The following is a 23,187-nucleotide window of genomic DNA, read 5'->3' as shown; positions in this document are numbered from 1 at the left end:
TATATATATATATATATATATATATATATATATATATATATATATATATGAGCGACATGGGAAAAGAATTAAAAAAAATTATTTTCCTTTTCTAAATATTCGTATTTATGCATATATGACGTGTGTGTTTATGTGTACATTTTGAATTACAAACCCTTTAACAGAAATTTTGGGATGTTACAAATAGCATTTGACATGGTGTATACATAGATATGATGATAAAGTTGAGAGGATGAAAATGGAATCATTTTATGAACTTGAATCAAATATATTTTTCAACACTTCCATAATTTTTTTTGCACTTCTATAAATATGAAAAAAATTTATTTTCCTTTTTTATTGTATAATTTGAAAGTTATTTTTTTTCTTACAAAATATTATGACTTCTGGTTACACTATGGAATTGTACAAATTGAAAGCTAAAATTGACTTTCAAATTATACCATCTAAATTTTTTTGAATTAACTTTCTAGTTATATAATATTAAAACTAGAAACAACTTATTGAATTTTGCAATCCAATTTTTTTTTAATTTATATAATTGAATTTCTTTTATAATTTAAAAAAAAAAAGAATTTTTATATTCATAAAAATGGAAAGAAATATGGAGAGAAGAAGAAATCCCACTTGAAACCATGTGTTCTTCGATCCATGCGAAAATCATGCTTCTCACATGGATCCATAAAAATAATAATTTATACTTTTGAATAAGACAGATCCAATTTCATTTGTCAACTACTTGCCATTAGACGTGTTAAATGGGTTCTGTTCATTTACTTTTTAATTATATATAAAGAGAAAGGGTTGCTAATGACGTGTTTACTTACATTAAGAGGAAATATATTAAAAGAAAAATTTATATCATTCAATTGTAAACTATATATAATAAGATTTTTGACTTATATAGCAATGTAAATTACTATTGGTCCAAGACTTAATCCTCTTAAGCATTGTAAAGGTCAAAACCTTGTGTTAAGTTAGTCATTAACAAGACAACTGTTAAAATCTTATTTTATAAAAAAAGAAACAAAATTTAGATGTAATTTTGTTTTTTTAGTTTATCTAGTTATTATGATGATTTTTTCAGTCTATGTATTTTAAATGATTTTAATTTATAATTATTTTATAAATAAGTAAAGTTTATCCAGTCAAATAGAGCATAATAACATACAAGAAATGATGGTTTGTGATAAAAAGTTAGTTTTTGTTAATAGATGTTACATGTGATATGAAAATAAATGACATGATATAAAATATTTTGCTTAAAAAGCTTCACCACACGAAAATATCTAATCATAATGTTTACAGTGAGAAGATAAAACAGGAGGTAGAGAATATGGCCGGAAGCAGCAGTTCCGATGGCAGAGCAACGGCAGCTCTGTTGGAAGAATCTGATGACAAGGGAAGAGAAAACAGAAGATGGTTCAACAAAGTGTTGGACATGGAAGAGGCCAAGCACCAACTCTTGTTTTCGCTTCCAATGATTCTTACCAACTTGTTCTATTACTTAATCACTTTGGTTTCTGTGATGCTAGTAGGTCACCTTGGAGAGCTTCAGCTTGCTGGTGCTACTCTTGCAAACTCATGGTTCAGTGTCACTGGTGTGGCTCTCATGGTAATTCATTCTTTTCTGCCCCTCCTTTGCCTTTCTTTTCCTCAGTGTGTAGTATGATAAATTGTTTTTTAGTTATCAATGTAAGGACTTTTTTCAGACAAAAAGTATTGTATTCTTATACAGCTTCTGAATCTCTGCTTAATTGTACAGGACAGACTTTTCAATTTAAGCAGTAATTGCTCTGTTACCAGTCTCACCAACCACAATAAATGTTTGTAAACCTACTTAACTAATTGCCATTAATGATTCACAACTCTTTCTGCAGTACAAAAAGTCTTCACTGTGTCTTCTTTTCAGTGCATGTTTTCACCATGTCCAGAATAATAAATTTTTTACTGAAATAATTGTTTTCGAAACAGTGAGTGGTATAATTACATGAACATGAAAGATTATATCAAAAATTCGTCACATACATAATAAACTTAACATCATAGCATTTTCTCAAAGCTCATAGATTTGAATGCAGCATGACTAAATGTTGTTTATGACAGATAAAAATATTGAGAAAATTATATATATTGAATATGAAGATCTTGAAGAAGATGACTTAACCATTGTAATTTGCAAGTGGTTGTGGCAAGGGCGTGATTTTTTTCATGAAGAAGAAGAAGAACGTGAAATCGTGGTCGGCTTCTTTGAGTTCCATGAAATGAGAGACGATCCTAGGAAAATGCAAGACCATGTGGTTTAGCATCCAGTGTTAGGACAAGAGGTCCAATCCAAGTCACTAAAACCCTTCAGTTGTATCTTAGTATTTGAAGCAAAAAATAATTCTTTTTAAGGGTTAGTTTAATATATTGAAAGATATGTTGAGCCTCTTGATGATAATGATGTGTTGTACATTCTTGAAGAAATTGACTAAGAAGATGAATAGCAAAACAAATATCAGGTTGAGTGGTAGTGAGATATATAAAAGTCTTCCTATAAGTCTACGATAAGACTCTGCATCTTGAAGAGGAAATTTAGGATCAAAAGAGGCTTGACATCACAAGCAAGAGGAGTGGAGTATGGTTTGCTAGTAAGCATTCCAGTGTCATCAAGAATATCCAAGGCATACTTCTTTTTCAAACCATTTTCTACTAGCTTGCTTTAATCTATACAAGGATTTTGTCAGTCTACAAACTTGATTCTGTTTGGATTGTATAAGACTAGGAGAATGTATCATATATACTTCTTCATTAAAATCTCCATGTAGAAAGGAGTTATCAACATCTAACTGATGTAGATGCCAATGTTAAGTTGCAGCCATGACCAAAATAAGTTTGATCGTGGTTAATTTTGCTACTGATGAGAAAGTATATAAAAAATATATTCCCTCAAGTTACATATAAGCCTTTGCTACAAGGTGAGCATTGTGTTGTTCAATGGAGCCATCAACCTTGTATTTAATGTTATACACTCATTTACAACTCATAGGTATCTTATCAGGTGGTAAATCAGTCAAGCAGAAGTCTTGTTACCTTAAAGAGATGACCATAATGTAATGTAAAGGCTTGTCAGATAAGGAATTATAAGATAAAAAAATTGTATAGGAAAAACAACTTTAAGTTGTGAAGATAAACTTTCAAAATAATAGAATTATTGATTTGATGATGATAGTCCACTAGAAACTTTGGAGCACTTATGACCCCTTTGGAATATCTAAGATCATGATTATCATTGATGTTGTTAATCTCTGCTTGAACTTGAGCATTTATGCTCTTGATATGTTCCAAATCTTTTCTGGTGGAACTACTATATGATCACTATCTTCATTTATGCTACTTTTAGCAATTTGTATTGATCATTGTTGTTGTACTTTAAAGGTTCAAGAAAAAAAATTGAAACATTGTTGAACAAAATTATTAACAAAACCTTTATCAAGATCTGAAATATTGTTTAAACATATCTATTTATAAAACAAATGTCTTTGTTTATCAAGAATCACATAATCTTTAACACCATTTTTTAACCAAGAAAAATACATTTCCTAGATTTGGAGTCAAGTTTAGTTTTTTCATTTTCTATGGTGGAAACAAAACATAGGAATCTAAAAACCTTTAAATTAAAATAGTTAGGAGGAAGATTATATAATATTTCATATGGATATTTTCCATTAAGAGAAACAAAAAGAAGTTTGTTTATTAGGTGAATATAATGAGAAACAACATAATGCCAATATGTCTTATATATACTAGATTGGAAAAAAAAGCTACGAGTGACATTTAAAATATTTTAGTACTTTCTTTCCACAATAACATTTTGTTGTGGAGTCTCACACAAGTTCTTTGATGCAAATACCAAGTTTTCACATAATTCATCATAATCAAATTCTTTACTATTATCAATCTAATGATTTTAACATTATGATTAAACTGATTTTTTACATACATGACAAAACTGAATAAAAGAAATCTAGCTTCGCTTCTAGTCTTCATGAGATAAATCCAAGTATATCAAGTGTAGTAATCTACAATAGTAGGGAAAGCTTATGACCATGAGCAAAAGGAATAACAAGAGGTCCCCATATATCAACATGTATAAGAATAAATTTTTTAAAGAAACAATATTGCTTTGTTGGAAAGGAAGCTTATGTTGTTTAGCAATGTTTCCACAATCAAAATGTATGTAAGGAAAATTTTGTGCATACATGTTCAACAACTTTATCATAAGCATGTCCTAATCTAAGATGCCAAACATTTATATCGATTTTCTTATAATTTTATTCAGCATTAACGCAAAACTGAATTTTTTTTGGAATGGAAGAATGATAAAGATAATACAACCCTCTATTCAAATCAACCTATACAATCATCTTGAATGTATCATTGTCTTGAATCTGGGAAAGCTTGTATGAAAGTTTGTTTGTCAATTCAAATCCATAATGTAACATTCAACCAAAATCAAATTAAAAGTAAACTTAGGTATATACAAAACATTAAAAATTGTGAAGTTTTCAATAAATTCAATAGTACCTTCATAAATAGCTATAAAATAAAATAAAATGAAAACTTAACATGAACAAGTTTAATCTTATGAAAAGAAATAAAATGTGTTTTAATGTGAACTTAACATGAACGAACAAGTTTAATCTTATGAAAAGAAACAAAATGTGTTTTAATGTGAGTAACATGAATAGTTGCACCAGTGTCTACAATACAAGAAATTTTACCTGTGTGTGATTCTAGTGCAAAAGACTCACCATTATGACTATATATATAATTAACGTTATGATTGGATGAGTCTTACAAAAGATTCAGAAGCTTTTGCATGTGTTCAGCAGAAAAATGGTTACTTTCTTGTTTCAGATCTTGATGGTTATTTTGCACATAGGTGTTTCTTGAGTTGAGATTGCACGATTGTTCATTTCCTTTGTCTAAATTGTTTGCAAAATATTCAATTTTTTGCTTGTACGATGAAGGATATCCATGTTTAGAGTAGTAGTCTATATAGTGTGATTCATCCTCTGATAATATGCACATTGTTTACCTTGAGTAGAATAATGTCCTCGTCCTCTACATGGTATATCACAAACACAATCCGGTATAGACATTAGGAACTCAAGCTCTTCTCAAAGAATCTTGAGACCAGTATAGAACTGAGTCATATTCCTTTCTCCTTGTTTAAGGACATGAATTTCTTGAAGTAAATATGAAATTCTAAAATAATCACCTTTTAAAAACCTTATTTTCAAATCTTTCCAAATATTCTTGACAATGTCAATGTAGATTATGCTTTTAGTAATATGAGGAGATAAGGTGCGTGTGATTGAAGAAAGTATCACATTGTATCTCTCCCAGACTTCAATCTTCAAGTCACTTGTTCAGAAATTTTGATACTTTCATCTCAGACTTCTGCTCCAAGAATAATAGTTGATAGTGTTGGAGAAACAAGAACTATTCCTTGATTCTCTTCACGATGCAAATAATATGGGCTAGAATGATTTAAGAGATAATCCATGGTTGAAGGTTCCCTGATAAAAAAATAAAAAGGAAACCAGGAAAGAAACAAGATAGATAGCGGAAGCAGAGTAGGATTTAACCGGTTTTGTTACCATAAACATAAGGAAAGGAAACCAGGAAATAAACAAGATAGATAACGGAAGCAGAGGAGGATTTAGCTGAGTCTGACACCATATTGAATATGTTAGTTGATGGTATTGACGGTATTAGTATCCATCTTCACAGCAGCTAAGAAAGGGATAATTCTCTGTATGAGAATTTCATATTTATAAGGCATGTAAGGCAAACGAGAATGAGGTAGAAGAAAACTTTCTGAACATTTATTCTCTTACTGAAAACATTCACGGGACTTCCTATATATAGGAAACAAAAACTGAAAACCAGAAAACCTAAACAACAGAGCAGATAACCAGTATCTTAACACTATAGGAATCAGAGAATATTGTATAGCTTTATTACACCATGAGTTGATACTAAATTTAAAGTAATACCTCGTGACTTCTCAATTACAATATTCAATGGACATAAAGACAAATCCCCTTTAAATGCTCAATGATGTTCATGTTTGGTAACTTGCACCCCTTCATCTAGTAACACTTTATTTTTGAATTATTATTATTTAACTCGTGGTTCATACCCTTTATTCTTGTCTTAGGTTGGTTTGAGTGGGGCACTGGAAACATTGTGTGGGCAAGCATTTGGTGCAAAGGAATACTATAAGCTGGGAAGTTACCTACAAGCCTCGTGCATCATATCTTTTATTTTTTCCATCATTTTATCCATTATTTGGTTCTATACAGAACCCATCCTAGTGCTGCTTCACCAATCTCATAACATTGCAAGAACGGCTGCTCTTTATATGAGGTTTCTTATGCCGGGATTGTTTGCATATAGCTTCTTGCAGAACATGTTGAGGTTTCTTCAGACACAATCTGTAGTAATGCCATTGGTTGTACTCTCAGCTCTTCCTTTGGTTGTTCATATTAGCCTTGCGTATGGTTTGGTTCAGGTGTCAGGTCTGAGTTTTACGGGTGCACCAGTTGCAGTTTCTATTTCACTGTGGATATCAATGCTGTTACTAGCCTTGTATGTAATGTATGCTAAGAAGTTCAAGCAGACATGGCAAGGATTTTCAATGCATTCATTCCATTACGTACTTACATACATGAAACTAGCTCTGCCCTCCGCTGCAATGGTATGGTATGAGTCACTAACCACCTTTAACTTTTATTTCCCTTTCACTATTGATCTTAAAAAGCTGAATGAGAGGCACTAGCTTCATTTGCTAAACTTACATCACAATTTAAGCCTAAAATCATCTTTACAAACCGGGTTTGTAAGGTCAGAATTGTCCACTTATATACTGTAAATAATCTTATATCATGAGAGATATACACATTGATCGTGGATCTAAATAGGTCCAATAACATACTGTGAATTACACTGTGAATTACAGGATAGATTTATCAAATTTTTTTAAGATAAACTTTGATATTATATTAAAAAATAAACTTGAAGCCTAACTCATTATCACAAAAGGAACTTGTAAGATGATAATTGCCCTTTTTATATCTAATAAAGGGAGGATGTCAAATAAATTTAGTTATCAATATAAAATCCTTGTAACTATCCATTGTTTATGATATGCAAGTTTGGAGTATTGGGCTTTTGAAGTTATGGTTTTCTTAGCTGGACTTTATCCTGACTCGCAGAAAACTACTTCTTTGATTGCAATTTGGTAAGATTCTAATGGCTTTATATTTCTATTCCTAATTAAAATGAGAGGTTCATGTAATTTAATACCGTTAATATTCAAAAACTATACAGTGCAAATACGGAACTCATTGCCTACATGATCACTTTTGGTCTCAGTGCAGCTGCAAGGTTAGTTGGTACATTCCCTATACTTGCACTGTTTCGCATCTTTTGTGATACATGTATTGAAAAGTTGAAATTTTATTTTAATAGCACAAGGGTATCCAATGAACTAGGAGCAGGCAACCCGGAACGAGCTAAACATGCAATGAATGTCACTCTCAAGCTCTCTCTCCTCCTTGGGTTCTGTTTTGTTTTGGCACTTGGATTTGGTCATAATATCTGGATTCAGTTTTTCAGTGATAGTTCTATAATCAAAGAGGAGTTTGCATCAGTGACACCTTTGCTTTCCCTTTCCATATTACTAGATGCCATCCAAGGTGTCTTGTCAGGTTTGAATTCCTCATTACTTTTAACCTGCTATCATTGCACCTTCAACATTAACTATAAATTCTTAAGAGGTAAATTCTGTTTAATGCTGCAGGGGTGACCAGAGGATGTGGCTGGCAGCACTTGGCCGTTTACATTAACCTTGCAAGTTTTTATCTTATTGGTCTGCCAATTTCATGTCTCCTAGGCTTTAAGACCAATTTGCAGTATAAGGTAAACAAAATATTTGTTGGACATTCTGGTTATGTTTGTTCTTATGTAAAAAAGAATCACCTTGAGTCTGAGAAACAGTTTGCCTTCACTAGTTTTTCTAATATATTTGTCTTGACTTTGCTTTCTGATATATAGGGTTTATGGATTGGTTTGATTTGTGGACTGCTTTGTCAGAGTGTGACTCTCTTCCTTTTCACAAGGCGTGCCAAATGGTCTAAATTGGATCTTTCCCGCGAAGACAAAGAGAAAAACCATCCTCTTCTTATTTAAACTTACGCCATACTGACATGGAATTATGAAAAAGAAAAGGTTCACATTCTATTTGTAAAAGATGATCACACATGGGTTGGAATTAACATAATTTGGCATAACATTTCTTGCTTATCTTCACCAACACTTCTTTCTTTTTTGGTATCTACTATTTTCATGATAATTTTCATTTACTAACTATCGCAGATAGAAGCGTTCTTTATGACTTTTGAACTCAATGAGTTCATCTTCATGGAGCTAAGAGATTAAAACATGAGCATTAATTGCAAAGGAGTTCTAAAATTGTTCTTATTGAGAATGAGTTGGATTCGTCCGAAATGAATGTTCGAGTTGTTTGAATGAATCGACTTTTTCTATGAAGGGTTGTCAGATTTATGATTAAAAATAAAGTGGTAGTCCACCAGCATAAGGTTTTTCGACGTGTAAGTTAATAAGAGTTTTTAGATAATTAAGTAAAATGTGAGTGAAAAAGTATTGAGTGAAGAAGAAAATTTCATGAGATGGTATTTAAAGGCTTGTGGGCTTGTATAATATCTTATAACACTACAAGAAAATCATGAAATAGAAACCAATTTTAGATACAAAAAATAATTAGTTGCTATAGTGACTAAATTAGAGACCATTTTAGGGACTAAATAAATTTTTGGTTTCTAAATTAGTTTCTATTATTGTTAAATGGTTTTTTACTACCAAATTTAGAAACTAAATAATTGGTAGATAAAACCTTGGTAGCTAATTAGATACCAATTTAGAAACTATTTAACAATAATAGAAACTAATTTAGAAACCAATTTTTTTTTTAGTTTATAAAATGGTCTCTAATTTAGTTACTATTGCAACTAATTATTTTGATATCTAAAAGTTGGTTTCTATTTCATGATTTTCTTTATAGTGTAAGTGATTCAATTATCGAATATAAAGCTAATTTCTATGGAAACGTGAATCAATTATTTTCCAGTATTAGCGAGATATACAGTAACTACAGGTGGGTTAAATACACGATTGTAAGTGGTTATTAATTGCTCCATGCCTTCCGATACTTGGTAGTACACAAATCCCCCAAGTCCGGGAACCCGATTTTAGGGTAGTCAAGTTTTTATTTTGAGCTTAAGCTCTTTTTTGCATTTGAGTCGAGCTCTTAGAAATAGGTCGGGTTTTCACGACTAATCATAGGCCAGACTTTGCGATTATCTAAACACCTTGCTGGTTCGAGGGTTTTGGATTCAACAATCCAAGCTTGATGTAATTAAGGTGGTAATTAGCGCTTATGAAAGGTAATTAAAGCAATAATAATGTGATATAATGATGAGAAGATTGAAACCCCATGCACATTAATGAAGGGTTTCTATATATAATGGTGAGTTATATATTTTTGAGATACCACGTTAGTTTGGCAATTGATGTTTCATTCTAAAGTTATTATGAAGGGACATGTTGTCCTAGACCGTTGTAATGCTTTGTGTTTTGGCATAACATTTTAAATGTTAGGGTTTTAATGAGGGGTTTCCATAAACTTATAAAACAAAAGAGTAAGTATTGTGCTATTTTTTCTTTAGTTGCTTTTGTTGGTGCGTTTTGTTCTCGTGCTCTTCGCTCTCCCTGCTCTTTGCTTTCGTACTCCCTAGGTTTGTCTCTGCAATCATTGTACCTCCTCATTAGGTATTTCTACCACCTATATTTCTTCTTCATCAACTTTTTCTTCTTAAAGTAGAGAGGTTGCTTGCATTGAAAAAGATCTCTCCACGAGTCGTACTAACTTGTTCTCCGTCGAAGGGGACAAATGTTATTCTTGAGGGCATCCCTGTCATGGCAATGGTGGTTGTTATTGCATCAAGGAGGAATAAGGTTAACATCGCTCTGGCTAGGCGCAAGGCTCCTTCCCAAGATGTTGGGGATTCTTTCTAGCTAAACATGGACAAGAAGGCTAGTTAGGACAAGTTCCTTTCGATCTCAGGTATGTTGCTTCTTATGCCTTCGAGTTCATCTCGAAGGATAAGGTGGGGGAGTTTGTCTCCACCTTTAGTGTATGCCTTGACGCAATAATCGAGTTGATCGTGGCCAAGCCATGCACTAAGATTGACCGAGTCTACATGAAGCCTTCGCCGAATACTGAGGATTTCACTTAAGTACTTCATTAAAGAACTTGATATTCAATTTCCTTTATCTCCCTTCGAGTGTCTCATGTTGATTTCCATGAACGTGGCATCAAGTCAGTTGCATCCCAGTAGTTGGGCTTTCTTTAAATCCTTTCAAATACTTTGTACTTATCTTCACATACAACCCTCAATAAATACCTTTATGTACTTTGATCAACTTAAGAATGGTGTCGAGATCGATTGAGTTTCACTAAATGGAGCCCAATTTGAACATGTTTTTACAATTTATTCCTCCTTTTTCAAAAAATTCAAACATAAAATTTTCAATTTAAAGTTTGAACTATGAGACCAAAGGAAGCGACTAGTCTTTTATCCCAATTTTACACCTAGATTTCCCCTATATTGGCAAAGGTCGGGCAAGTTTAAGTCCTGCGCCAAATATCTACTCTCTCCTGAGGAGAGAGTGGATGTAGAGTTAATAAAGAACTTACTTTTCTCGATTAGCAGCCAGAAACTCCTCAGTGTGCCCCTTGCCAAGGATTCTCATGTTTTGTTCCTAGGTAAGGCTCTACATTTATTTTCTTTGTTTGATTTCTATAATGTAGTTAACTAACCTCATTTTTTTATGGGCAAAGTATTCAACTAAAAGAAGTTGTGTACCAAGTTTGGGGCGCTCTCCTTAGCTGACCAGAAGAGTCTGAATTCTTCCGTTGCAAAGCATAAGAAAGCTAAATGATGTTGGCCCTTTGAAAATTTCCTAGAGAAATGTCTAGGTAATCCAGAAGAACAAAATTGTTGAGGTCGTCGTGGTATCGCCTCCTCTAGTAGAACAGGGTCCAACTCTACAGCCTATGCCAACAACTTCTAAAGCGATGCTTATTGATCCTCGACCTTCCGTGTTGCCATTGTCGGGTTTAATCTGTCGCGAGAAGGATGACCCCCTACTAAGACAACTTTGGATTCTATGTTTGGAATTAAATTAACCACTACTAAGAAAACTTCTAATTATTTTAAATTCTTCAAAATTAAAATCAAATAAGTCGAATACAAAGACAATCCTAGAACATCTAAAGCAAAGTAGGCTATAGAAATTTTAAAGACAAACATATACCAAAATAAAAGAAAAGAGAAGGTATGATCACTCTTCACTCAAAATTAAAGCAAGAAATATCCATAAACCAATAAGTGCAAATCTTGAAAAAAAAATCAAAATGAAATAGGACAAAACTCTTTAATTCAGTTAAAATGAAAGCAAGGAACCTCTTCCAAACAAAACTAAAGAATATTTTTAAGACAAGCAAGAAAAGGACTAATCAAGAAAGCTAAACCAAATTAGGAATTTGAATGTAGACAAAACTTTAAAAACAAGAATATCAATAAAGGAGTTTGAAGACTCTAAGAAACTTACTTAGATTTAACTATGAAGCACTAGAAAATATCAATGTTAGAAGGATAAAACTCTACAAAATATGAACACAATCTGCCACATACCTAGAATCATTTAAGCAAATTGATTTGAAATGTGAATACATATAACTTTCTTTGTTTTTAAATTTATTCAACTCTCCAAATTCATCTTATACACATTTTTTATTCACTTTTAAAATTCTAAAGTTAATTTTGATCTGGATTCAAATTATGTGAACACTTACATTCTATTCTTAGAATTAAATCAACTACTACTTATTGAAATAAGGGGAAACTAAGTTCAAGAACGGAGGGGGTTGAATTCTACTTTGAAAGATTTTCCCAAATAATTGTTTACAACAATTCCGACAAAATTTTAACAGATTGTTTTCTAAAACAACAAATTGATTTTATAGTTGAAATACACTGATATAGAAAATGAATTTGTTTTTATTAAAAATCAATTGATTAAAATCTTTAATACACATATCTTAAAACATAATCTTGTAAATTAAAAATATAGTTTGAGAAGATCTAATTTTTCTTAAAAGAAAAAAATATATGAATTAATTTCAGCAGGTTATTATTGAAATTAACAGATTGTTTTTATGATCAAGAATTACATAAAAGAGATGTTTTACTTATTATATGACAAGTGCAGAAGCTTTTAAGAAAACCTTTGATTATATCCAAATTAATGAAAACTTTTTAAGTAGTGAATTGTTTCAATATATATTGTTAATCAATAACTAATACAAATCGATACAAAATATATCAATATTCACTATAACACCCAATATCACTTGTCACAAAAGTTTCAGATATTACAAAGAATAAAAAAAGTTCGTAGGAAACAAAAACAACAGATTGATTTTTTAAAACATCCAATTGATTATACCGGTGAAAATTATTATGCAGAAATATTATAAATTAATGATAAAGAACGCATAAAAGACACCAAGATTTTATACCGATTCACTCACAACAGAGCTACATCCAGTCTCACCTCACACCAAGGTGGATTTCACTCAAACAATGCAATTTCTTTACAAGAAATAAAAAACAGTTCTTGAACACTACAAGAACATAAACCACTCACTGCAACATCCTATCACATCACAGTAGTGATACACACTAAGAAACCCTATCTTGGCCCCTATAGTTACAAAAATACAAAAAATAATAGAAGGAAACGAATTAACCTTGACCATGAACCAAAAATTACAATAGGACCTCTCAAATTCATAGCTGCAATGAAATATCTTTGACCTTAATAAAGATGATCTTTCAAAGACTATTTCTTTCAAAAACTTTTATTATTAAGGCTCTCATATATGTAAAATTGTAAATTGAATGAGTAACCTTTTTCTGAAACAATGCAAACCCTTTTATAGAGATTTAACAGAAATGGTTCTTATTAAAAGAAAGCAGTTAAGTAAAGTCAACCTGTTAAAAAATCAAAACAATATGTTGATTTCTCTTAAAAAATGTAATATGCATGAAAACTGAATTTTCTCAAATAGAAAGTACTCAAACTAAAAACATTTCTTATGTTACATGTAAAAACATGGTTTTTAAAATATAAAACATATTTAAAAAAAGTTTAAAAAATTTCTAGTATTTTCAATCAATTGATTTAAAAGATAACAGATTGAAAAATTGTAACTTTCCAAAAAAAAAAAAACAAATTAAAATAGTTCAAAAACTTTTTAACCAGTTAAAAACTATTTGTCCTTGGATTCATCATTATTTCTTAAGGAAAAAGATAAATCGAGACACATAAAATAGAAATTAAACTACTTAGACATTTAAGGCAACATGGTTTCAACATGACTTCATCAAACACCAAAGTTGGATCCTTGAGATGTCCAACACTACTAAGACAACTTCTAATTGTTTTGAATTCTTTACAATTAAAATCAAATAAGCCAAATATAAATACAATCCTAGAACATGTAAAGAACATATGACTCAAGCAAAGTAGGTTATGGAAATTTTAAAAACAAACATATAAGTAATTTCATTGACAAGGAATTTAGCACACCAAACTGAAATGTGCATAAATGAAACATAACCAGATAAGATAACAATTTCAACTCAAATTAAGCTCAAATAAAACCATGCTCTGAGTACCACATTATATGAGTTGAATTTAAGATTACACATATTTTCATAAGTTTCACTTGTATTAGAAGTTGATTTGACATTTATGGTGACAACCCAGTGAAGATCTCCACTGGACATGTACTTAGCCAAGAGGTTAAGTAAGTTTGAAGGTTCTCCTCAAAGAGAAAACGAGAAAAATACACACACACACTAGTAGATTATATGTAGCTGAATGGAAAAGACAACACAATTAAAAGACATTGAACAAAGGAGATTAACAAGAAAAAGTAGAAAAGAAGGAGACACTTAGATGGATGAAGATGATTCAGTGAAGATGGAAGCATGGAGGTATTCATGCCACTTGGAGGAGGGATCCAAGATAAGTGAAAAAGAGTTGCCATTTGAAGACATCCAATAAGACTTAGAGAAATTCATGAACACTCAGGTTCTCGCTCAAGCGAAGTGTCTTTACTCAAAATTCAATGTGAAATACAAGAGGGGGTGACCACCTATTTATAGTGATAGGTGCCATGTGGTTAGGATAAGGAGAGAAATTTGAAATTCAAACTAAGCGTACTTAACTCCTAAAAATGTGCCACTAATTGTGGATCTAGAAGGGGCCACAATTTACACATTTAAGCATGTGCTTAATGTGGGAAGTGTGACTACACGTGCGACACTAGTGAAGATTTCTAGAAAGCTAGGGTTTCGTCCACCTATGGGCCATGAACAAGCCCAATTTAATGTTATTTAACACATACTCTTAAAAAGACTAAAAGAAAGAACAATGTATATTTTGGCCCATGCTTTGGTCCTCTGCTCTTGATGATCCTTTAAGGAATGATGGGACCTTGTGACCTAGCCTTGAGTCTTGTTTCCTGCTCCTGTTAATCATCCAATAAGGTTGGGCTAGCTTAGATGGTGATGATCCATTCATGGTTACATCAATAAGGTTGAGATAGACTTTACTTTTTGAACACAAAATTTGGCGATCGTGCAAATCTGTGGCCAAGTTAAGGTCGTAGAGGCCGAGCTGGCAATGTTGAAGAAAAAGGAGGTGAGAGAGACCAATAAGAAGATTAAATATGTCAAGGAGGAGGCCTTGGCCAAGCTAAAAGAGGTCGGGGAGTGCTCAACTCAACTTCACGAGGAAAAAGAGAACTTACTCAAGAGTGAAGCAAAATTGAAGGTCGAATTTGCTGAGTTGGGTACTTGATGAGGACCTAGGAGAGAGCGCACCCACTGACCAAGCCCAGCCTTCCAAATTTTTTGCGCCATAAACAATATCACCATTAAGTATAGGCATCCCATCCCTAAATTAGATGACTTGTTGGATGAGTTACATGAGTCTTAAATCTTCACCAAAATTGATCTTAAGAGTGGTTATAACCAAATTCAGATTAAACTAGGAGATGAATGGAAAACCACTTTTAAGACCAAATTTGGGTTGTATGAGTGGTTAGTCATGCCCTTTGGCTTAACCAATGCTCTAAGCACCTTCATGCGACTTATGCACCATGTTTTAAGACCTTTCATTGGCAAGGTTGTAGTGGTCTATTTTGATGACATCTTTATCTATAGCTTGTGCTTTGAAGACCATAACGAGCATGTTAGGAAAGTCTTAGAAACCCTTAGGAAGGAAAAATTGTATGCTAATCTAGAAAGATGTGTTTGCAATATATCACACACACTTCCTAGGGTTTGTTGTGAGTTCGAAGGGGTGCATGTGGATGAAGAAAAGGTAGCAGCAATTAGAAATTGGCCTACACCCACCATTGTTAGTGAGGTACAGAGCTTTCATGGACTTCCTAGTTTTTATAGAAGGTTTGTGAAAGACTTTAGTACCATTGTTGCACCTCTCAATGCAATAGTAAAGAAGGATGTGGTGTTTAAATGGGGCCAAGAACAAGAAAAAGCTTTTGAGACTTTGAAAGATAAATTAACTAAGGCACCCATTTTAGCACTTCCCAACTTTACTAAGACATTTGAGTTTGAATGTGATGCCTCCAACATAGGCATTGGGGCTATCCTCCTTCAAGAGGGTCACCCCATAGCTTATTTTAGTGATAAACACAAGGGGAGTCATCTCAATTACGCAACCTATGACAAGGAGCTTTATGCTCTTGTTAAGGCCTTGCAAAATTGACAACATTACCTTTTTCCCAATGAGTTTGTGATACATAGCGATCATGAACCCCTTAAATATTTGAAAGGTCAAAGAAAGCTTAACAAGAGACATGCTAAATGGGTAGAGTGTATTGAGCAATTTCCTTAAGTGATCAAACATAAGCAAGGTAAAACAAATGTGGTGATGAAAGCTCTTTCAAGAAGGCACACCTTGCTAAATGTTTTGGATACTAAATACTTGGGATTTGATCACATAAAAGAAATCTATAAAGATGACCTTAGCTTTTCTCACATCTTTCAAGAGTGCTCAAATGATGGACACAAAGACTTTTTCATACATGACGGTTTTTTCTTTAAAAGGAAAAGACTTTGTATATCCCAAGGGTCTTTGAGGCAATCTCTTGTTAGGGAGGCGCATGAGGGTGGTCTTATGGGACATTTTGAGGTAGCTAAAACCTTAGATACATTGCATGAGCATTTATTTTGGCCCCACATGCGCAAAACCGTACATAGCTTCTCTGATAAATGCATAACATGTAGGAAGGCTAAGTCTAAGGTGCAACCCCATGGCTTATATACCTCTCTTCTCGTCCCAGGCATGCCTTGGGTAGACATCTCTATGGATTTAATTCTAGGTCTTCCCAAGACATCTAAGGGTATGGACTCTATCTTTGTGGTAGTGGATCGCTTTTCCAAAATGGCTCATTTTATACCATGCCACAAAGTAGATTATGCTTGTTATTGCAAATCTCTTCTTCAAGGAAGTTGTTATATTGCATGGGCTTCCTAGAAGTATAGTATCATACAACTCTAAGTTCTTAAGTCACTTCTAGAAAACATTATGGGAAAAACTTGGCACTAAACTCTTGTTTTCTACTACTTGCCATCCCCAAAATGGTGGTCAGACAAAAGTGGTCAATAGGACTTTGGCTCAAATTTTGAGATGCCTTATTTCAGGGAACCCAAGGGCGTGGGAAAACTTGCTTCCTCACATTGAGTTTGCTTATAATCGGGTAGTTAACTCTACTACTTCTCACACCCCTTTTGAGGTTGTGTATGGGTTCAATCCCCTCACACCCCTTGATCTCCTTCCTATTCCTATACTTGATGAGGTGTTGTGCAAAGATGGTTTTGAAAAGACTTATTTTATTAAAGACTTGCACCACAACATCAAGCTTCAAATTGAAAGGAAGGTAGGCAAGTATGCCACGCATGCCAATAAGGGGCACAAAGAATTGATCTTTGAACCTGGAGATTGAACCCATACACAACCTCAAAAGGGGTGTGAGAAGTAGTAGAGTTAACTACCCGATTATAAGCAAACTCAATGTGAGGAAGCAAGTTTTCCCACACCCTTGGGTTCCTGGAAATACAAGGAATCTAAAGTGCCTGGTCAGAATCCGAGCTTCATAGAATGTATAGCCACAATAGGATGCAAATTAAGAATGCTCATAGATGCTTTGGCAAGGCAAGCCATATATTGTTGTAATGGCTTGTTGTCCCCTTGAATGACATTGTGAAGGGACATAGAATCTATTACTGTGGGTTTACAATCTGAAAACCAAGCTGTAAAGTTGTCATAGAAGGTCTCGAAGGAATCATTCAAAAAGGAAGCCACTCGAGTGTGGTTCATTTCAAGGTTGTCAGGAATAGTTGGCAAGGCATGTGAAGATCTCTAGAGAAAAGATTGACTTAAGTGAGATAGGCCTGGACATGAGCTTCTGGGTCTCAAGACCCATCGTACTTTTTAAAGTTTAGCCATCGCCATGACTCTGGAAGTTGGACTTGCCTCACCTTAGAGGTAAATGGATGAAAACGTGCTAAAATATGTGTGTTACTATTCCTCGGGGGAGGAGGTAATGCTTTGAAAGACAACTACTATGGGCACGATGAGATTCCACATTGTGTGAACGGACTCAAGTTACCGGATTAAAGGCATTGATTGTCGTCGTTGGTCCTTGAGATCGATCATGATATAAAATTGGTGGGATATGTGCAGCCAACCTGCTAAGTGTACTCGACACGAATCTGTGTGTATCCTCTGTTGGTTTAGAGGGTGTGTAGGGTGAGATTCAACCTCATGTTCCGTATTGTGTTGAACTGGCAGTTTTGAATTATGAGTTTCATGGTCATGTTGAAGAGAAGCGATCTACAAGTGAAGAGTAATGATCTTGTTGTGATGTTGCCTTTTTAGAGATTGCATTTCGTCTTGATATTGGTTATGCACCTCTTTGATACCTTTTATATGCCAGTGGTGGCATGTTAGACGATGCTGTCAATGTGGCCCAAGAAAAGTTTTATCGCGGCCTGAGCGCCAAATGTTCTTACCAATAATGAATTGGAGTCATCCAAGGTGGATGTTCGAGCAGTGAGTGAACCAACTTCTCCTATAAAGGGTTTCCTGACTTTATGGTTGAAAACTGAGTGCACTATAGGTGAACCACGTGGTAGTCCACCTATAAATGACTATTTGACGCTCAAGTTAGTAAGAAATTTAAAATAATTGAGTAAAAGGTGAGTGAAAAAGTATTGCATTAGTAAAAAAATCTTCTTAAAATGGTATTTATAGACTTTTTGGACCGGTATAATATTTTAGTATCAACTATAAAATTGATTTTTATGGGAACGTGGTCACTTACTTTCCATTATTACCGAGATATACAGGAATTGTAACTGCAGGTGATTGAAATCTACAATTGAAATCACCTCTTCAGTTGAGAGTGGTTATTAATTGCTCCAAGCCTTTCTGGGTAGTACAAAAATAAATGTTTTTATGAAATCTAATCTTCAACCCCTCGTAATTGGAAAATTAATAAACAAGAGCCTAAATAAAGAATTTTGGTCAGTCCAACTTACAAAACAATATCCATCCAGCTTGTTCAACCAGTATACCATCGTTATCAAATTTACTGAAAATATAATAATTTTATTACAAATCTAAGTTCTCATATAGACAGGTAAGATTGGAGAAGAGTCAGACAAAACACTAACATACTCGTGAAGAATATTCTAATAATGCACACTAGACCCAGTCCAAACATGATCCAGTGTTCCAAGTTTGAAAGCCAAAAAACAACACCCACCCAGATTTTTTATTCAGATCAGCAAAGTTATTTCTCATATTCTGCTTTTATGATTTTGCGGAACTTTAAGATGTCGCTTTAAGAAATTATCTGTCATAAAGTAATTTTTGGCGCATATTTTTGTAAAATTAAGTTGTTTGACAACATGTATATAGCAATCATTGAAGTGCTTCCTCATTAAACACATATACACATGGATAGCATAGAGAACATGAAACAGGAGACAGAGAAGATGGAAGGAAGTCCCAGTTCAGATAGCACAGCAACACCTCTATTAAGGGTAACTGATGATAGAGAAGAAAACAGAAGACCCCAAGTTTGGGGTTGGTGGAATAGAGTGTTGGACATGGAAGAGGCCAAGCATCAAATCTTGTTTTCACTTCCAATGATTCTTACTAACATATTCTATTACTTGATCACTTCGGTTTCTGTCATGCTAGTAGGTCACCTTGGAGAGCTTCAGCTTGCTGGTGCTACTCTTGCAAACTCATGGTTCAATGTCACTGGCTCTGCAGTCATGGTAATTCCTCTTTCTCTTCTCAAAACCCTTTCCTACAATATAATAAATAACCATTTTTTAACAAAAGCTTTCTGCTTTAACCTCTATATTTATACACTTAATTTGTAGAATAGAAGAATCATTACTAGTAGATATGACAAACATTTCAATGTAGTAGTTGCTCTGAGAAGAGTTTCACAAATCACTATAAATTGTGGAAAGCCTGTAGATCCAATTACCCACTACTAATTTATAAAAATTCATTTAGCATTGCCAATTCTTAAAATAACTTAGGTTGTATGTTTTTTTGTCTTTGGAGTCTAGAATTTTTACAGTAAAAGTTATACCGAAGTGTCAATTATTGTTTCTAATCTTTATCTCTATACTGAATGTTGGCTCATCAATGTTCTCGCAAACTTAACATCATAACATTGTTTCAGAGCTTGTTGTACTAAATGCAATTAAAGTAAATGTTGTTACTAGATTAAACTCCCTTCATCATACCTTTATTCTATTTGTAGGTTGGTTTGAGTGGGGCATTGGAAACACTGTGTGGGCAAGGATTTGGTGCAAAGGAATACCAAGTGTTGGGAATTTACCTACAGGCCTCTTGCATCATATCTCTTATTTTTTCCATCATTGTATCCATTATTTGGTTCTATACAGAACCTGTCCTTGTGTTTCTTCATCAATCTCAGGACATTGCAAGAACAACTGCTCTTTATATGAAGTTTTTGATCCCAGGATTATTTGCATATAGCTTTTTGCAAAATATCCTGAGGTTTCTGCAGACACAATCTGTGGTCATGCCATTGGTTGTACTTTCAGCTCTTCCATTGTTGGTTCATATTGGTATTGCATATGCCTTGGTTCAGTGGTCAGGTCTGAGTTTTACAGGTGCACCAGTTTCAGCTTCTATTTCACAATGGATATCAATGCTATTATTGGCCTTGTATGTCATGCATGCTAAGAAGTTCCAGCAGACATGGCAAGGGTTTTCCACGCATTCATTCCATTACGTGTTAACAAACATTAAACTAGCTCTGCCCTCTGCTGCAATGGTATGGTACGAGTCACTAACAACCCTTCACTTTGCTAGTCCTTTTGACTATTCATCTTTGCTAATTAAGGACAAGTAGCCTAATTTGCTAAAGATACACGATATAGCTTGTATATTGAAACGCTTTTTGCAGTTCAAATTATGAGAATGTTATTGGAATTTAATGTAATAATGTAAGGTCCTTAATAATATCATCATACTCACTATCTGTTGTTTATGCTATGCAAGTTTGGAGTACTGGGCTTTTGAAGTTCTGGTTTTCTTAGGTGGTCTATTGCCCAACTCACAGATAACAACTTCGTTGGTTGCAATATGGTACAATTCCAATACCTTTATATTTTCTTTGTTCGTGTAAAACAACAAAAGATTCATATGGTTTATTATTGTTATAATCTTCAAAATAATCTGCAGTTTAAACACACAATTCATTGCATACACGATTCCTATTGGTCTCGGAGCGGCTGCAAGGTTAGAGGGTTGAACACATTCTTCTTTGCATGCATTTTCTAATATGTTCTGAATCAACATTATAGTATATGAATTGAAGAGTTGAAATTTAACTTAGACAGCACAAGGGTATCCAATGAATTGGGAGCAGGCAACCCGGAAGGAGCTAAACATGCAATGAATGTCACTGTCAAGCTCTCTTTCCTCCTTAGTTTCTGTTTTGCTTTGGCACTTGGATTTGGACATAATATCTGGATTCAGCTTTTTACTGATAGTTCTAAAATTAAAGATGAGTTTGCAGCAGTGACACCCTTGCTTGCCATTTCCATAGTACTAGATGCTGTCCAAGGTGTCATGCAAGGTTTGAATTTCTTAAATTGTAGTAAAATCTTTGATGTTTTTTTGTCAAATTTCCTTGGCCTACCTCTTGTTTTTTGCCCTTACTCCGACTTTAATTTTTTTACATGGTCCCTTATTTGTTTAAAAAATCTATGTATCTGAAAAGTTATGTGAAATCTGAAAAACTTCGAATTCTTAAGTGAAAATTGTGTTTAATACTACAGGGGCAGCAAGAGGATGTGGCCTGCAACACTCCACTGCATATATTAATCTTGCAACTTTTTATCTTGTTGGTTTACCAATATCGTGTCTCCTCGGATTTAAGACCAATTTACAGTATAAGGTAAATAAAATATTGTTATTACACATTCTGATTCATTTTGTTCTGATATCTTGAAGAATCATCTTGATTCTGAGACTTGTTGCATTCATAAGTTTATTATTGTGCTTGTATTAAAATCTATAGGGTTTATGGATTGGCCTGATTTGCGGGCTGCTATGTCAAGCTGGAACACTCTTCCTTTTCTTAAGGCGTGCCAAATGGACCAAACTGGATCTTCTTAGAGACAAAGATAAAGACCGTCATCCTCTTGTTTAATTCATCATCTTCAAAACAGCCACTGAATTTATGAACAGAAGATTATCACAAAATGGTGGGAACTTGATTTTGGTTAAACGTTTCTTGCTTATACTCATTTTGAGAATACTATAGATATAGATTAAGAAACTAAGGTATTGTGCCAACAAAATCACTTGATTGACGAGAGAGTAATTTCTCACACAAAGAATGGAACCTCTATTTTTTTTCCTGCATTCTTCACTCGAGTTTATATTTGAATGAAGAAAACTCTTTCTTAATTCTGACTTATGAGGGACAATATATGTAATTATCACAATAGTCCTTGCAAATTTGACGCTATTTTTTTATGCAACGAGGAGGATTTGTTTCTGGTAGTTTTATGCATGGAAGGAACTACTGCACACACCACTCAACTTTTAACAATGGTTAAAAAAATATTTTCAGAAAAAGTTTTGAAATTGTACTTAATAAAGATTTTATAATTTAATGATGTCTTAAACCATCTTTATGAAATCGCGTTTTAACGACGATTTTATTTGAAATTGTCGTATAAATAGACTCAATAAAGGCGAGTTCCATTTTGAAATAAAAAACATTAAAATTTTAAGTTACTGAAAAAAATGATGACCGACCAAAATCATCGCTAAAACCTTCAATACAACGACAATTTTATTTGAACTGTCGTTGTATGTGTATTTTTTAAAATTTGTTATTTTTGTATAATTGACAAACTTGCAAATAATACATTATCAGACCCTTACATTAGCACAAACACTTACAAATTTGACAATTATAAACAAATTAATGAATCCACAAGTATAAATGTATATAAAACATAATTAATAAATTTAAACCATCTCAAAATAAATTAAAAGTGTTGTTATATACGTTCTGTCTAATCCATGTTAATAAAAATGTTGTTAGGCAACAACTACTACTAATCTAAGAATGACTTAACTAGTATTGTCTCCATTTCTTAACAATTCTTTTGGTGGTGATGAACTATTCCCTCATAGAAAGAAGAATTCTTAAGTCTGGGACTACAATGCAAGAGGCACGAACAACAATCACAAAAACCTTCGGCACAAGGGAAGTGCAACCTAAAGAAGAAGGCAAAAATAAGAAGAGAATGCGGAAATGAGCGTGATGCAAGGATAAAATCAAAGAAATGATGATGATTATGTTAATAACCACCGTCG

At 33.4% G+C, this 23,187-nt stretch overlaps 2 protein-coding genes across 6 annotated transcripts; both read left to right on the top strand.

Moving 5' to 3' along the window:
- Positions 1-1,215: 1,215 nt before the first annotated feature.
- Positions 1,216-8,364, top strand: LOC137835182 (protein DETOXIFICATION 19). 2 transcript variants are annotated; one of them, XM_090302414.1, is made up of 8 exons: positions 1,278-1,615; positions 6,212-6,471; positions 6,566-6,756; positions 7,208-7,294; positions 7,384-7,440; positions 7,525-7,763; positions 7,856-7,974; positions 8,110-8,364. In XM_090302414.1, the coding sequence occupies exons 3-8, from the start codon at positions 6,626-6,628 to the stop codon at positions 8,242-8,244; spliced, it is 768 nt and encodes a 255-aa protein (XP_090158540.1). In that variant the 5' UTR covers positions 1,278-1,615; positions 6,212-6,471; positions 6,566-6,625; the 3' UTR covers positions 8,245-8,364. The 2 variants fall into 2 exon arrangements, with proteins under 2 accessions (XP_068499658.2, XP_090158540.1); XM_068643557.2 differs by having other exon boundaries at positions 1,216-1,615; positions 6,212-6,756.
- A 10,563-nt stretch (positions 8,365-18,927) lies between these two features.
- Positions 18,928-22,266, top strand: LOC137835181 (protein DETOXIFICATION 19). 4 transcript variants are annotated; one of them, XR_016521161.1, is made up of 7 exons: positions 18,928-19,583; positions 20,084-20,623; positions 20,851-20,937; positions 21,034-21,090; positions 21,188-21,430; positions 21,633-21,751; positions 21,875-22,221. XR_016521161.1 is itself a non-coding variant. In XM_068643556.2 (7 exons), exons 1-7 carry the CDS (start codon positions 19,257-19,259, stop codon positions 22,004-22,006), a joined length of 1,506 nt encoding a protein of 501 aa, XP_068499657.2. In that variant the 5' UTR covers positions 18,928-19,256; the 3' UTR covers positions 22,007-22,221. The 4 variants fall into 4 exon arrangements, 1 of the variants encoding a protein (XP_068499657.2); XM_068643556.2 differs by having other exon boundaries at positions 20,084-20,628; positions 21,192-21,430; XR_016521160.1 differs by having other exon boundaries at positions 18,957-19,583; positions 20,084-20,628; positions 21,875-22,266.
- The last annotated feature ends 921 nt before the right edge of the window (positions 22,267-23,187 follow it).

This window comes from Phaseolus vulgaris, chromosome 5 (genome assembly GCF_051622355.1).
Source record: "Phaseolus vulgaris cultivar YP4 chromosome 5, ASM5162235v1, whole genome shotgun sequence".
Taxonomy (NCBI): domain Eukaryota; kingdom Viridiplantae; phylum Streptophyta; class Magnoliopsida; order Fabales; family Fabaceae; genus Phaseolus; species Phaseolus vulgaris.
Note: the sequence above shows the minus strand (reverse complement) of the source record. Positions and strands in the feature narration are given on the sequence as shown.

Bases quoted from the DNA above. Each gene is read 5' to 3' on its own strand.
- LOC137835182 (XM_068643557.2), top strand. From the start codon at position 1,337: ATGGCCGGAAGCAGCAGTTCCGATGGCAGAGCAACGGCAGCTCTGTTG. The intron at 7,295-7,383 runs GTAAGATTCTAA...AAAACTATACAG, and splicing joins ACTTCTTTGATTGCAATTTG to TGCAAATACGGAACTCATTG. The intron at 7,441-7,524 runs GTTAGTTGGTAC...TTATTTTAATAG, and splicing joins GGTCTCAGTGCAGCTGCAAG to CACAAGGGTATCCAATGAAC.
- LOC137835181 (XM_068643556.2), top strand. From the start codon at position 19,257: ATGGATAGCATAGAGAACATGAAACAGGAGACAGAGAAGATGGAAGGA. The intron at 21,431-21,632 runs GTTTGAATTTCT...TTAATACTACAG, and splicing joins TGTCCAAGGTGTCATGCAAG to GGGCAGCAAGAGGATGTGGC. The intron at 21,752-21,874 runs GTAAATAAAATA...TAAAATCTATAG, and splicing joins AGACCAATTTACAGTATAAG to GGTTTATGGATTGGCCTGAT.